General features: G+C 45.2%; 1 protein-coding gene across 1 annotated transcript; it reads right to left on the minus strand.

Moving 5' to 3' along the window:
* Positions 1–7,840: 7,840 nt before the first annotated feature.
* On the minus strand, positions 7,841–15,441 carry LYNX1 (Ly6/neurotoxin 1). Its single transcript, XM_051971178.1, has 4 exons — positions 15,323–15,441; positions 12,184–12,298; positions 11,637–11,738; positions 7,841–11,038 (listed from the first exon to the last, which is right to left on the minus strand). The coding sequence occupies exons 2-4, from the start codon at positions 12,233–12,235 to the stop codon at positions 10,827–10,829; spliced, it is 366 nt and encodes a 121-aa protein (XP_051827138.1). The 5' UTR covers positions 12,236–12,298; positions 15,323–15,441; the 3' UTR covers positions 7,841–10,826.
* Positions 15,442–16,372: the final 931 nt, after the last annotated feature.

The raw sequence follows: 16,372 nt of genomic DNA on the forward strand, positions 1-16,372 counted from the left end.
TAGTGTCATTATTTTATCTTTTTTTGAGTATTTTGCAAACTATTTTAGGTAGGACATTTGGGTACCCACAAACATATACAATGGGTTCCCCAGACAAGGCTACCTCAAACTGAAATTACTTTGTAGGTATGCATCCACTCAAAACCATGACTTTTACAGTTACTACTCAGATAGACATATGATCCAATTCAAAGCAGTGGGTCTTTAGTGAAATAACATTGCTAAAAAAAAGTAACAATAGATCATTTTTCCCATAAAGGTGGGACACATTCTCTATTCTCTCATAAATATACTCACCCTCAGGACATATACATAGGAAACCATGTTTAGCCATGTTAACTAAGTGAAAGAGCAATTCATGCCTGTACTACTACAGAGTAATGGGTCTTTCCAAGCACAATTTCACAAAGTGGGAGGTTGGGGATCTTCTTTTGACTCTCAAGCATGAGATTTCCTCTACAATCCTTAGGAGAGATGCTACTTTTCCTCATAGAAGAAAGAATGGATTTACCCAATTTTTTTTATTTTAAAGCTCAAAAGTTTGTTTTTTCTTCAGTTCTTTTAGGAAAATTCAAAGTCCCACTACACCAAGTCATTACCCTAGAGAAAACACCATCATTCTGTTGCTTTATCTCATGAAGTGATCTGTTTCTTTGAATCTTGGTTAAAATGGGTATTTCCTTTCTAGCAGATTTCCTGCCCTAGGTATCAGACTTTTTAGACACAGAAAGCTACTGAGTGTCTTCAGGCTTGAATATGTTTTATTTAGTTTTAAATCTATTTCCTGGGCACTGAGTAAGATTTTTCCCCATAATGATTGTTTGGAAGCTTTTGAAAATTCCTCTAAGTCCCTGTTAAACTGCTTCCAGTCAATATCTATTTTAAGGGTATCCTTCAAGAAACCTGGAAAGGACTTTTTCTATTTGCCTCTCTGACTTCTTTCTACTCCCATTCTCCATCCCCAACCCCAGTTTCTGCTCCTTTAAACTCTTGCTTTCCCATGCAAACAAATACAGAAAAAAATTTTGCTTTTCTAGCTGAACAAACAAAATATCTAATTTTTCATATGTATATGCAGTAGATAATATGGTTGCTTTACTTCTAAACTTTGTGTAATCTATGTGGTTGAATAAATGAATAAATGAGTGATAAAACTTTTATTAAGTGGTTACCATGTGCTAGGCACTATGCCAAGTTCTGGGGGTACAAATAACAACATCATCCTTGCCTTAAGCAGCTTAAATTGGAGTGATGGAAGACATAAAGGGGAGCTAAAAGGGGGGAACTAGAAAAAAGGGAGGAGTAAGCACATGGCAACATGGTTTAAAAATGACTGGGAGGAAGTGATGTGGAGGTCTCATTCCAAGCAAAATAAAGCAAAAAAACTAATTTTCCCCTGACATCCAACAACATAGTCCAAGGTTCCAGTAGGAGGGTTGTAAGGAGAATGAGGAAGATGACTGAGGGAACTCTATGACTCAGTGGATAGTGTGCTGAATCTGGAGTCAAGAAGACCTGATGTTAAATGTGATCTCAAATACTCACCACCTGTGATGTTGGACAATTCACTTAACCACTATTTATACATAGAATTACAAAAAAAATCAGAGGTTAGCAAAAATGAAGATTATTTTTTCCCTATCCAAGTTTACAGATTCTCTGAAATCTATTTACAGATGCAAAGACCCCAGGTTGAGAAGCCTTGCCCTGGAATGAGAGGAGAAATCCAAATGATGGCTGATGCATGTTGCTGTGATGTGATGAGAACAAAGATCGGCAGATACAGAGAAGCAGTGATGGCTGCTAGAGAGCCTCTGGGGGCCTGGATTGGAGGTAATGTTTGAGCTAAAAATAGAGGACCCATCTGCTGCAGTGTCTGAATGCTGGAGGGCTCAGGGTAATCGCTCTGGGCATATGGACAGTGCTGAGAACCTTGATGATGAATTCTTAACTACTAAAGTAGAAGAGGGGTAAAGGTTTCTGGATAAATAGAGGAGGTAGCCATGGTATTTCAAGTGAGTGATTGTGCAGTGATTTCAAAGTGCATAAATCAAGCCATGGTTTGGTGCTCAGGTGACCTTCATTGATACTATTATATTAGAATGCTGTCTGGAAACCGGAGGAGTCTTCCAGTTCCCGGCTACTCAGAAAACTAATTAAGAAGGAAGAAGAAAAATGAGTTACTAAAGAGAATGGTGCAGTGAAAAGAAGACTAGAATTGGATTGAGAATCTGAGGATCTGGATTCAAATCCTATCTTCTATCGTTCAACTCTTTGAGCCTCAGTTTCCTGATTTGTAAAATCAGAGGGTTGGACTAGGTGACCCTATAAGTCACTTCAGCTGTTTGGGCCTCAGTTTCCCTATCTGTTAAATAATGTGATTAGACTAGATAACTTCTAAATCTAAGTACTTAGAGTCATGGAGAAATAATAATTAACCAGGTAGGTCAAGGTTATGTGGTTGCACCCTTGTTTCTTGGGTTCAATTCTCTTTTCTTTCTAACCCTCTCTCATTGACCTCATCAATTCCCATGTGTTCAGTTAATAGCACTATATGGGTGACTCCCCATTCCACATCTGTCCCTTATCTTTCTCCTGTCCTACATCACCAGCCACATGTTGGTTCTCTCTACCTATGCATCAAATAGGCATTTTTAATTTAATAGTTTCAAAATAGGCTGTTTTAGCTTTCTCTTTAAACCTACTACTTCTCCTAACTTTGTAATTTCTGTTGAGGTTATTATTGTTCTTCTAATAATAAACATTATAACCTAGAAATTATCCTTGGCTTTCGCTCTTCCTTATTCATCATATAAATTATAAATCTTATAAATTCCACCTTTACTGAAGGGCCATGGACCCTAATTCAGGCTTTTACCACCTTTTGTTTGGACTATTCAAATGATTTCTTAATGGATATCTTGGTTTCCCATATCCTCTCTTTCCAGTCATTCCTTTTTACAGCTGCCAAACTGATATTCCTAAAGAAGAAAATGTAGCTTCCAAGGGTAAAACACAAATTTCTCCATTATTTAAATCCTTCACCATCTGGTTCTACTCTATTTTTCCAGACACATTTCACATTTTCCCAGCCAGACTGGCTAATATACTCTTGCCAGTACACAATATTCCAGGCTTGTTATTGTTGTTATTTGTCCTTTGTTCTTGAAAAGGACCATAACATCAGGTAGATAATGTCATATTCAAATGAATTGGATTTAACTGAGGAAGTGCTGTACAAAGTCACCAGCCTCACTTTATCTTCCAGAGCTAAGATCAGATTAACTAGAGAAGGCTCTAGATACAGTAAATTGGATTATCACACAGAGGACTCAGAAGAAAAACTTGGGACCCTGAGGGAGGCAATGGGAAGAGAGCTGATTTGATAATCAGATAGTCCAGGCAACTAGGTTGTTCAGTTAGGAGGAAGCTGGGTATCTTAGTAGATAGAGCACATGACCCTTAAAGGTCAAGAAGAACTGAGTTCAAATTGAGAGAAATAATCATTTCTCTCTCATATTAGTAGTCAATTATTAAAATTGGAAGGGGGAATCAAAGTTTTTTCCTCCTTGAACCATTTCCTTTCTAATCACTCAAGAGCAGAGTTAATGAAACATAGAATTAACATTTTTCTCATTCTGGGTGTTGCTACTCTACCTAACTAGATCAGACTGCTAATATAAGGTGAAACTCCCTTCTACACAGGCGTGGGTGAGGAACTCTTTATTTAGATTACCCAAGTCTGGGGTTAACAGAAGTAAATGACTTAATCAAAGTTTATTAAAATAGGTCAAATTTCATTGTAATACTCATTCTCTTCTTATTTATTAACCAATCAGAGTTGATTACCACCCTTTGGAACACTCACCTTTCTAAGAGAATATAAATAGTGAGCTAGCCACAATGATATTTTTTTTGACATTTCAAAAGTGTCACTGACTTTTCATTAAAAATGCTATCATTATTAATAAAATGATTAATCATTCTGAAATTATATCTCTCAAACTTTTTAAATGTCACAAAATCCAGCCTCAGATACTATATGATCCACAAGTTGCTTAACTACAATATATAAATGCCTCTGTTCTTGAGAGCTCCTCAGTAGTCTCCCCTATAGATATGTCATTGAGAAGAACCAAAAGCAGAAAATCAGATAAAAGGTTCAGAAATGATAACCTAGAAAAGACAACTTGATCTGATCCATGGAGGCTGTGGGAATAACAATCTTACCAAGCCTTCAGAGACCCCACAGTGCATTTTTTATGGCTTTTGCTGGTCCATGGAAGGCTTTTTTGCTGCACTGGCATTGACACTGGGTGCACGGCATAATAATGGTAAAAGCTTCATAAAAATGTGTTGATTGACTGACAGATAGACTGAATCACTTATTCTTTGTGTGAGTTTGGGTAAATCACTTAATTCTTTCAGGGCTTTACTTTAGGCATCCATAAAATAAAGTATTTGGTTAGGAGTCCACTATTATATGTTTGTATGCTATGGATTCTTATGATAGTCTGAGGACCCTGTGTGTGGACTTCTCAGAATACAATTTTTAAATGCATGAAATAAACCACAAATGATTACAAATGGAACTAACTGAAATACAATTATTAAATAGTTAAAATATACATACTCTGTGAAACCTATTTATGAACTCCTTAAGGCTCCAGGAGCTCCCAGTTACTAGCCATTGGAGTATATCATTGCTGAAATCTCTTTTAGTTTTGAATCAATGTTCTTAAAATGGAGGACTGGGCAGAGGGATCCCTACCCTTGAAGCAAGCCCAGTGTGCTCTACCTGCTTTCAAACCTCCTGGGGAGGCTTGGTGATTCTGCTCCTGAATGATGATTGTAACAGAAAGCTCCTCTGCTCTTTGCTGACTTCAGAGCATAAGCAGATATTCCAACAACTTACTCTGTCCTTTTTCATTGTCTTCTGTGCATAAAAAGACTCCAAAGCAGAGAATAAGCTCTATTTCTTTCTCTGGTCAAGGGAAGGCATGTTATAAACTTAGTGGATAAAGAGGCCTGAAAGCTTTTAAAGTTCCTGCCTAGACTAATATCAGTCCCCCTCTCCCCCCACCTTTTTTTTTTTTTTTTTTTTTTGCTTCTTTTAACTTGAGCTTTTCTGCTTGTTAGTAAAGGAGCATAGAACTAGGCTGCAACCCTGGGGGGTTTAGAAATGTTGGAAGCCATTGGACATCCAGACCTACAATCCATCCCTGATTTTGCAGACAACTGAGCCCACTAAAGATCGAGGTCCCAAGTTCTACACTACACTGAGTCGCAGTGAATATAGCCAAGAGAGACATAACAATACCTCATCTATTGGCTCCTTTGCATTCAGAAGTTAACTTGTGGTAGGTGCTGGTTGAGGTAATTTCTAGTTCACGGCCTGAAGTATTCTAGGCGGCGTTATTTGCCACCCCCCTCCCCACTGGAATATTCAGATTTCTCTTCTTGCTGTATTTCCTTAGTAAATATCATCCCCTTGGAAAATCTAAATTATGTCAATTGGCTAAGTAAGATTGAGGTGTTAGCCCCTAAAAGGTATTAATGATAAAAGACACTAATTATAAAGAAAGTGGGGAGATCTCACTGGAATAAGGGCTCTGGCTTATGGCATTAGAATTTTCTTTATACCTCAGTGTACTCCTAGAATTTTAAGATTCAGCTGGGATCTCTCCAGGAACTGATTCTTCAGTGAGAGTGGGAGTTGGGATAAGGTTTCCAGGTTTTTAAAACTACGATCTTATTGCTTCATCCCTTTTCTGATTATTTATCTTTTAATTCTACTTAATTAAGTAGCATTTGCTTTAAGATTCTTGTACTTTTTGTAAAGCTGAGGTTTGGACTGAGGTTCGAGTCACTGTTGACCTAAAACAGAACCCAGGAAATGTCAAAAAGTTCCAGAATTATGTGGGGTCTATGGGAGCCCTACATACATATGGGTAGATACACATATATGGATATATAGACATATGTATATATCTATCCATGCATATGGACATGTGCCTATATGCATTCATACAGAGATTTTTGGTTTGAGTAAGGCTTTTCTGAATATTGGGTCAAATTAGTTACTTATCCTAGCACAGACACACTTCTCTCAAAGTCTTCAGACCTTCCATTTGTAGTCTCCCCACCATTCTTCTTCTTCTGTTGGAGGTACCTCCCTTTTTCTTGGTTGAAATTTAACAGCCAAGTTATAATATAACTCTTATGAGAGACAAATTGAGGCAAATAACCACACGACAAGTTTTTTTTTTTTTTTCCGGAGTTATTGTTTATTGTGTGTTGTTGTAGTGACATTGTAGAACCGGGTTGTGTAGACTGTAGAGTTGTGGATGTGAGTTAAGTTTTAAATTGTCATCATACATTACACACCTGAAGAACAGAGCTGAATAGTCAGTCACCGGGGCTATTCAGGTGTTCAAAATCCGACACATAACAACAGGACTGGACAGTTCGAGGACTATTGTTTTTGTTTTTTGTTATTTTTTTTTTTGTTTTTTTTTTTTGTTATTTTTTTGGGGGGTATTTATTTGGATGATTGTGATTGTATTGCAAAGACTTTACAGCCTGTCTAGGGCACTTGGAGGGGTTGTTGAGTCCTGGCTAAGGTATATTGGAATGGAGAAGGGATAACTGTTATCTATTACATGAACTTCCTGAAACTGGGAAATTCCAATATCACTAAAAAGACAAGTGTTACTGGGGTTACTTTGGAACTAGTTATTACCTCCCCCCCTCCCCTCCAGGAAATACTAAATAAGGATAAAGCCAACATGGTGAGAGGGTAAGCTGAGAATCACAGAGAAACTCTCCAGAAGAGAGAAACGCCATCCTCAGCAGCCCCCAACCCAGTGGCAATAATTCTGGGGAATGCAGGTTGTCCACCTGCCATTACTGTTATATCAGGGGACCAACTTTCCACCGGGTTTTATAGACTGTAGAGTTGTGAATGTGAGTTGTTGTTGCTGTTGTTGTTGTTGTTGCTGTTGTTGTTTTTAACTACACTCCCCCAAAATGCAGAGTTCCAAGGTTATGGTTTGTGGTGCTTGCAGAGTGTGGATAATTTGGAGGTGCAGAGAATTCACAGGAACTCGATGTCCAGTCCCTCAATTCCCTCCTTTGGGAGGGAAATGCAGCCTCTAACTTTGTGCTCTATTTGTGCTCCATAAGCGGATGATTGGAAGAGCACTACCGGTTGAGCACATAAACAACTTCAGACTGACCCAAGTGCCCAAGGGGAAACCCTTTTGTTGCACCCCTATTGTTGCACCTATCAGGGCAGTCTTTCAATAACTTGGAGCTGATATGCCTGTGAGAAAGAGAGAGAAAAAGAGAGAAGAAGAAAGAGAGAGGGAGAGAGAGAGACAGAGAGAGAGAGAGAGAGAGAGAGAGAGAGAGAGAGAGAGAGAGAGAGAGAGAGAGAGGTGGAGGGGATGGGAGAAGGGGTTAAGGGGAAGGAGAGAGGGAAAAGACATAAAGGGAGGAAGATAGAGGGAAAGGGGAAGGAAATAGGAAGGGAGCATAGAGATGGGAAGAGGATGAGAAGGAGAAGAGAGGAAAAGGCAGAAAGAGTGAGAGGAAAGAGGAAGGGGAGAGAGGAGGAAGGAGAAAGAAAATGGGAAAGAGAGGGAGGGAAGGAGGGAGGTGGAGGAGGAGAAGGAGAGAGAAAGAGAGAGAGAAAGAAAGAAAGAAAGAAAGAAAAAAGAAAGAAGAAGAAGAAGAAGAAGAAGAAGAGAAGAAGAAGAAGAAGAAGAGAAGAAGAAGAAGAAGAAGAAGAAGAAGAAGAAGAAGAAGAAGAAGAAGAAAAAGAAGAAGAGAAAGAAACAGACAGATCAGAAATCACCCAAACTGGTGTCACTTGGCCTCAGGGACGGGAAACTGAGGCAGAAAGGAGGCTGCTACTGTACAAGCAGACCTCAAAGTGAGTCCAGATGGGCCTAAACAAACAAGCAGGACCGCCTCCTCCCGGAAGGTCAGGAGACTGGAGGTTTAGGCAGCCTGCTGTAGAAACACCTACGAGAACAGCCAAAGAGCCGGTGGGGCTGTCTCTTCACTTTGACTGTGGACCAAAACAAACATAACTGTGCTGGACTCGCCCGAGAGCAAAATCCAGACTTTGAGCAGAAGCTGAATTCCAGTGCACCAGTACCAAGCAACAAAAATATCTTTGAGGTTTTTTTTTTTTTTTTTTAGACCCCAAAGATCCTAACCTCAGCCCTCCAAGCCTTTCCTGGGCCCTGTCCCCTTAAGCATCAGAGAGAGAAAGTGTGGAAGGTGGTGGATCGGTAACACTTCTCTCCTAGATGTAAGAGATTCAGGACCACAGGTCAAGGCAAGCCATCCTGGCAACAGCCCAGAAGGAAGGCCTCTGAAGAGGCCCTCCCCCCCACCCCTTCCTTCTGGGCTGTATTCCTCCATCTCCCTTCCATCGGCCAACATTGACTCATGCTTACTGGGTGCACGGAAGGAAGGAATTCAGCACAGGTTTATCAGGAAGCTGTGGGCCGCCAGACTGACGTCTGGCGGGAGCCACAGCGGCAGAAGTGGGCTCGCACCCACAGGAGTTAGGCCAGCCCATTACAGAGGCAAATGCGGCAGAGAGCGGTGAACAGGGGCTTCCAGGTGGGAGCAGCTATGTGGGAGAGGGGCAGCAGCATGGCAAGCCAGAGAGCTGTCAGGTGGGCTGGCCACAGGACTGTGAAGATCACAGCTACAGAAACAGGCAGATGCAGGCCAGGGGAACAAGAGCGTTCCTGCACAGAGGCACACAAGAAGCACCAGAAGAAGCTGTGGGTTGGCATTGGGACTCTGCTAAGGCAACACACTAAAACCGCCTGCTGCCCACAGGGGAGACTGTTGAACTCCCTGGCAACCAGGAGGACAGAAATTATGGAGAATCGGGGAAGTAGGATCCCCTTTCTCCAACCGTTGTAGATGGGCAGTTGGTTGCAAAATCTGGATGAAGAGGAACTGTGTCAGGTAGACTTAAAATAGGAAGGGAGAGCAGCCACATGGAGGGAGCTGGCAGTGCAGACTTGGAAGGGCAGAACAGATGTGGAGGGGCGGAGGTTAGGGAGTAGGGGCACAGACTTGGAAAAGGGAGGTAGCTACTATATGATGAGAGATCAGAAGGTACTGAAGCATAGCAGTTCAGGAGCTACAGAAATGAGCAGATGGGAAAAGCAAACAGTGGGGCTGTGAGAGCTGTGGGGAACACAGGCGGCTACATAGCCTGGCCGGACCACTGTGGGACGGACGATTCCAGAGTTGTGGTGGGAGACCAGCTTTCGTTCAGCCCTTAGACATTCATTCTACTTATCTCGCCCCACTGAGACTGGAAGGAAAGAAACCCAAGAGGCGGATGACTTCAAACCCAAAGATTCACTGGGGTTCCTTGGGTTTGAACTGAAAGTGGGTTAGCTGGGGGGAGGAGGAAAGGGGGGTTAAAAGCACAGAATATGGCAATCTTTTTGTGCATGAGTACAGACATTTCTACCCTGTTATTTACCTTCCTATTCTGCTGTAATGAAGTGTGTGTGTGTTTGTGTATTTGAATGGTCATGTATATTTTCTTTGGTGTGGCATAGAAATGTAATGGCGGGGGCTCAAGCTTGAGGTTTGGGGATAAGTGACTCAAAATAGCACAGGAGACCACAGATGTAACAAAAGGATCCAGAGTTGTGTGGGAACCCATGGGGACCCAGTGTTACACACAACCTTACTTTGTGACCATTAGCAAGTCACCTCTCTTCCCTGTGCCTCAACTTCCTTATCTGTAAAATGAGAGGATTGGATTAGATGGTCTCTAAGGGATCTTCCAGCTCTCACGTTCGGCAAATCTGTCTGTGAGGACCTTCCTGGGGCAGCTAAGGAAAGCTACCCTCCATCTCAACCTTCCATGGTATGCATCAGTCTTTGGGAGGACCTTACCTTCCTGTGGACCCAATCTCTTCCCATTCTTCTGGAAGAGCCAACTGAAATAAGGGGTTAACTATGACAATCCATCTCAGACCAGGGGCTTCCTGGGGATGGGGGCATTCTCCCCCTTTGACAGGTTCTCCATATCTCCCACTCCCTCCCCAGCAACAGCACTCTATTACTTCCACCCCCCACCCCCAAAACCCCATCAGAACTCAACAGGTAACAAAAAACCATACTTGTCCAACCCCTGTGTTTGTGCCTCCCCCCCCTCCATACCCCACCCTAGATTGGTCTTCCCCCAACACTCATCCCTGCAGAAGGAGTCCGGTGTGGATGGCAGATCCATAAACATTTCAGGTGTCAGGTCCCACATTAGTCAATCAAGTTCAAAGTCAGACATTTTGAAAAGTGGATGGGATCAAGGAGCAGAAGTATGAAGAGTTCCAAGATGGTCAGCATAAAAATAAAACTAGTCCATGAAGAAGGGTACAGGGAAATCCGAGAATCCAGGAGCCTCTTCTCCTTCTGCCTCCCACCTTTGGGCTCCAACAGATTCCCCTGACTCCCAAGACAGGCAGAGAAGAAGCCTATGGATTAGCTAGAAAGAAGGACCACTCCCATCCCCTGGAGGTATGGGAAGGATTGACTCCCAGGCCCTTTACAGCAGTGGGAAGATCTGGATTTGAAAGCACCTGGGGAAGGTCTGACATCCCCTCAGTGCTGGGGGTTGGGGACAGAAGAGATGGTCCTGGGAAGAGGTCATGGAAGGGGCTCGATGTGTGGGGCAGGGGCCAGGGACAGTTATGAAGTCGCCATGTTCTCCTCATCTCTCACAGAGCCAAGTTGATCTGGGGCTTCTGGGAAAAGGGAAGGGGTCCAGTTAGCCTGGGTCAGAGGCTGGGGGGCAGCAGCCCCCAGAGCGTGCTGAGGATTGTGGTGAGGGCCAGAGCTGAGGAGGTCTGGGCCCCAAGGCTAGCCCCATTGCAGTAGTCGTACTGGCAGCAGGACGTGGTGGCAGCATTCTTGGTGTAGCCATCGTACAGGGTCTCAAAGCAGGTGGGGACACAGGACTTGCTGACTGTTACCCTGGTTGGAGTGATATCTGAACACCATAGGGAGGGGAGGGAAGAGAAAAAAAAAGGAAACAGGCTCAGGATTCCAGGAGTGGGCAGCCTTTGCTCTGAGCACTTCCCAGGCTTACCCCCAAAGTGGGAGCCCCAGTCTTCCCTAAGACTAGTTCTATGAGAACAGGGCGTTTTCCTATTCTGTTGTCTCCTCCAGACTGTGATTGGCAGGATCCCCACATATTAAGAAGCTGCAGGGCAGACATAGCTTGACAAACCCTTCTTCCCTTCATTCAACCCATTAAAGATGGGCTTCAAGAGCTTGATGAGGGAATAAAAGGTAGGAGTCACATCTCCATCATCAAAGGAACAATTACTGAATAGTCGAAAGAAAACAAATGGAGTTCTTGAAGCCTAGTCTTGTTTTGTTTCTTAATCCCTGCCTTTGCCACCATCTCTCAAGATGTGACAATGTCCTTCCTCTCCTTTTGTCAGGAATGTAGTTTCTTATCTGTAAAATGAGGGTGTTTAATGAGATAATCCCTAAGATTTCTCTCAGGTCTGACTTGAACCCTGCTGTTGCAACATTTTGAAATTGTGGTCCTAACTTTGAAAGAAATCGAAGAGATTACTTACAGGTCCGGGTGGTCATACAGTAGTTGACATAATCGGGGCACCTCATGGTCTTGAAGCAGTTGTACCCTTTGTGTTCACAGACATAGCATTCCAGGGCATGGGCTGTGTATAGAGGAAATTCAAAGGTTCATTCAATAGATTCATTCAGAGGTTAACACGGCCCCCCCCCCCCCACCCCACCCCACACTCTCTATCTCTAGCTAAGGGCCAAGCATTGGAAATGAGGCAGATGCCTTCTGGGTGGGTGCATTCCCAAGGGACTGGACTCAAGGGCTCAGGCCACAGCTGTTGATCCCACCAGGACATATTTACCTCTATCTCTTTTGCTAATATCTCAAGTGATTGACATCACAAATCTCACACGACCTACCCCTTCCTCCCCACCTCTGGCATATCAGACCCTTCGTTTCTGCTATGGTCCCAGATATTCCTTCCTAGAATAGGATTGCTGGAATGAGGTGAGGAGAAGCATTAGAATTCCAATCTTTCTGGGCACCTCCCCCATCCCACCTCAACCCCTAGAGGTCAAACTGTTTGTCTTCCTTACTCAGTGGCTGGACCATGATAGTCATGAGAAGCAGGACTGGAAAGAACTTCATGGTTGAAAGCTGGGGGAAGGGCTGCTAAATTGAAGCAGGAAGCTGCAGGCAGGATTCTTCAGCCTGGGGAGAAAGTTAAAGGGAAAAAGGGGAGGGAGGGGGAAAGAAACACAGGGAGGAAGGAGTTAAGGAAAGGCTCCAAGTCTCAATTCCTTGCTCCTGTCCAATTCTGCTCTAAGTATTCCGTGTCTCACCTGCTACCATTCTCTCTTCTGTCTACCCATCCCCCTCAATTCAATTCATTTGATTCAATTGGAAAGGACGCTGTATTTGGAGTCATAAAACAGCTATTCAAATTCTAGCTTTATTGGTTACTAGCTTAGTGAATTTGGGCAAGTCATAATTTTTTTTGGCTACTGTTTCATCATCTGTAAAAAGAGGTTATAATTTATATATCACCTTATGGTTTGCAAAGCGCTTTAAAGATATTACCTGATTGGATCCTCACAATAGCTAAGTGAGCTAGATGCTATTTTATTCTAATTTTACAGATAAGGAAACTGAGGCTCAGTGACATTAAATGACAGTCTCCTTTAGGATTGATCTTATCTTTATCCTTGAGGTATCCACCCAGTGGCCTTCATCCACAAGAAGCAAGACAACATTTCAATTACTTGAAGATAAGCATCCTCCTCCCCTCTCCCTCCCTCCTCCCCTCTCCCTCCCTCCTCCCCTCTCCCTCCCTCCTCCCCTCTCCCTCCCTCCTCCCCTCTCCCTCCCTCCTCCCCTCTCCCTCCCTCCTCCCCTCTCCCTCCCTCCTCCCCTCTCCCTCCCTCCTCCCCTCTCCCTCCCTCCTCCCCTCTCCCTCCCTCCTCCCCTCTCCCTCCCTCCTCCCCTCTCCCTCCCCCCTCCCCTCTCCCCCCTCCTCCCCTCTCCCTCCCTCCTCCCCTCTCCCTCCCTCCTCCCCTCTCCCTCCCTCCTCCCCTCTCCCTCCCTCCTCCCCTCTCCCTCCCTCCCTTATCAAGTCTTTTCTTCTGAAGGTTGAACATGCGCATCTCTTTCAAAAGGTGCGCATGGCTTCCAGTTCTCTCTTCATTAAGAGTCTGGGCCACACCCATGTGACATAACCAACTAGTATCCTGATTGGCTGGTTGCTTTCCGCAACCTAGGCTGTGAGCTCTCAGATGGCCCCTCCTTTCACCTCCCTCTGCCGCAGTCCCCCTCCCACCTGAGCAATGCGTAACTGCTCAGAAGGGGGAGGGGGAGGGAGATGTCACTTAACGTAGACCGAGGGGGTGTGACTCAGCTTATTGTCTCTGCTTAGGTTTGACAGCCTGATGCCTAGGTCACGGGGTGGGGGGGAGAGGAGCCCCGCCCCCTGCCCCGCCCCCTTCCTAGACGCTCACACCTGATTACATCGTTGTCTAAAGACCAGTCCGCAGCCCGTCTCGCCCATTCTTATAGCGCAGCGGGTTTGGTAAGGGTTAAGAGGGTGGGCGGAGATATTGGTACCTTCCTGGGCTCGCTAACTGTTCATCTAGTCTTCCCCATCACTGCGCCATCACTGCGGTCCCTGCGGGAGCAGATTCCCGCCCCCGCCTCGCCACACCCTCTTCTCTAACTAATGAGCTCTCTGATGCTGACTGGCTTTGTGAACCCCATCAGCGAGCCATACGCCCCAACCCCATGTTGGGCATCAAAGAATCCTGGGTGTCCTTTGGGAAAATAAGAAAGTGCCCGGAACCTTGAGGAAGGAAGACCATTGGTATGCCCCTGGAGCGGGGGTGTCTGTATCTTGCTAGGGTTCAGTAACTTTAATAGGATTTTTCTTTTTGTTCACATAACCGCAATACCACTGCGCCACCACTGCGGCACCACAGCGCCACCCCTGCGCCAAAACTGCGTCAACACTGCACCAACATTACGTCAACACTGCGGTCCCTATGATTCAGCATTCTGCGGTACCAGAACCCCGCCCCGCCCCGCCCCGCCCCTTTTCTGCAGTAACCTGTAAGCACTGCGACAATTTAGTGACCATCATCAACCGCAAGACAAAGAATCTTTGTGAGCCTGTTTTCCCATCCACAAAATGGAAACAAACAATACTTGCATTAGCCACCTCAGAGCAGTATTTTGAGAAACGATCTTTGCAAACATTAAAGTACCATAGAAATACGACGCATTGATAATATCGTTAATTTTCATATAATTATCATTTTGCGCACATTGCTTTGTGACACCTTGTTTCTCTCTACGCCCAAGTGAAAGCATCCTTCTCTAAGACACGTCTCTATGCACCAACTCTAACCCCGCTTTTGGCAACGAGAATCGAAGGGAAAGAATCTGATCACCAATATGCCTTCCTAGGGCTCATTAACTCTTAATAGGGTCTCTCTTTTTGTCCCCATCAACCTCGCCACCACTGCGCCAACATTACGTCAACACTGCGGTCCCTGTGATTCAGCATTCTGCAGTGCCAAAACCCCGCCCCACCCCGCCCCACCCTCTGCCGCAATCCCCCGCCCCCAAATGAAAAAGGGGCTCTAAAAAAGCGCTGAGGGGCGGGGAGGGGAGCGAGGCACGTTATTTCCTCAGCTGTAAAACGAGGACTATATTAACTCCCTCCCAAGGTTGCTATGAGGTCTAAGTGAGCAAATACATGAAAAGCGTTTTGCAGACCTCAAAGAATTTTATAAATTGTCAGCAATAATAACTAACGTAATAGTAAGGATTATCACACAGCACAGAGTGAGGAGAAAGTGGAGTGCCGGGCATAGAATAGGAGACGGGGAACATTTTGGGGAGTGGGACGAGTCCCGTAAGGATGCAGAGATTGACGGGGAAAGATTGGAGAGGAAAGAAAGAGTTTGGAGAGGGGAGAAGGGGAGAAAACTTGGAAGAGAAGGATGAAATCCTGCGGGAATGGGAGGTCGGGGAAGAACTGAATAAGAAAGACAAGACCGCGTGGGAAAGTAAGGAGTTTCTGTAGAAATCTCCAGTCTATCCCAGCAGGTAAAGGAGCCCAGGACTCCCTTTATTTGCCTTCGCTCCCTTTCCTGAAGAGCCCCTTAAAAATCCATCTATACTAACTGGTAGGGTACACGAGAGACTCTTTCCAGCCTCTCGGCTTTCCCACAAAGCACTCACGTCCAGGTCCATCCGGCTCCATCTGGGTCCTTCCGAGTCTGTCCAGGTCCGTCGGGGTCCATCGATGTCCAAGTCCGCAGCTGCAGCCGCAGCGGCGGCTGCGGCGCAAGTGAGCCGAGAGGGGTGCACCGCTGCCTTTTAGACCCTCTTAGGCTCCGCCCCCTCTCCAGACCCCCTCTGGCTCCTCCCCTCGCTCCCTTACTGCAGAGCCCCCTCCTTTGCTCCAACCCCACCTCCACTGCAGAATTTTAGCTCCTGGCCTAGAATCTTACCCCAAATTCGGGTCCTCAACTCAGAATATTGCCAGGACCCCTCTCCCTCTACCCACTCACCCAGCCCCATCATCGCCCCTTCCCCAAATTTAACTTTTAATCCATGGGAGACCCAGATGTCAAACTGTCATCCCAGGCTGGGCCCCAGCCTCTGCAGTCCTTTCTGGGCTCCGCCCCAGACCTCCTTCTCCCTCCCTCAGATGCAGACTGCAGTCATTCCCTCCCCCCGTTTCCCCCATCCATGTCCGCAGTCTCCCCACCTTCTTCAAAACCTCTGCAAAATCTGCCTCACCACCTCCCTGCAGAGTTCTCCTCACCCCTCCCAACCTGTTTCCCTATTCTTACATAATCTCTGCGGCAAAAACTTCACTGCGCCATCACCATCTCTACTTTTGTTCAAGAACTTCTGCATCCTGACCCCAGCCAAGAACCTGTCCCCTGTCCCCAATCCCAAACCGGTCCAACCCCCCACCACACTCCCAGCTCTGTGCTACCCCCAGTTTACCCTCCTCAATATACCCCCCACCCTTCGGCCCTCCAGAACTGATCCTAGAATGCCACACCTTTGTCTCTGATCACTTTGTCCCTAAGACTGTGGCTGAGAGTGAGAGACTGTGAGACAGTTACAGAAACATAGAAGAAAACATCTATGGATGTACTGACAATCCCAGATACAGAATTATCTTCAGTCACACAGATCCACACATCCAGAAATCCCTGTAGGGAAAAGGGATTCTTTTTTTTTTACCTCCAAGGTAAGAAAAAGAAAGGATAGGAT

The sequence above is a fragment of the Antechinus flavipes genome, chromosome 1, assembly GCF_016432865.1.
Source record: "Antechinus flavipes isolate AdamAnt ecotype Samford, QLD, Australia chromosome 1, AdamAnt_v2, whole genome shotgun sequence".
NCBI classification, from domain to species: domain Eukaryota; kingdom Metazoa; phylum Chordata; class Mammalia; order Dasyuromorphia; family Dasyuridae; genus Antechinus; species Antechinus flavipes.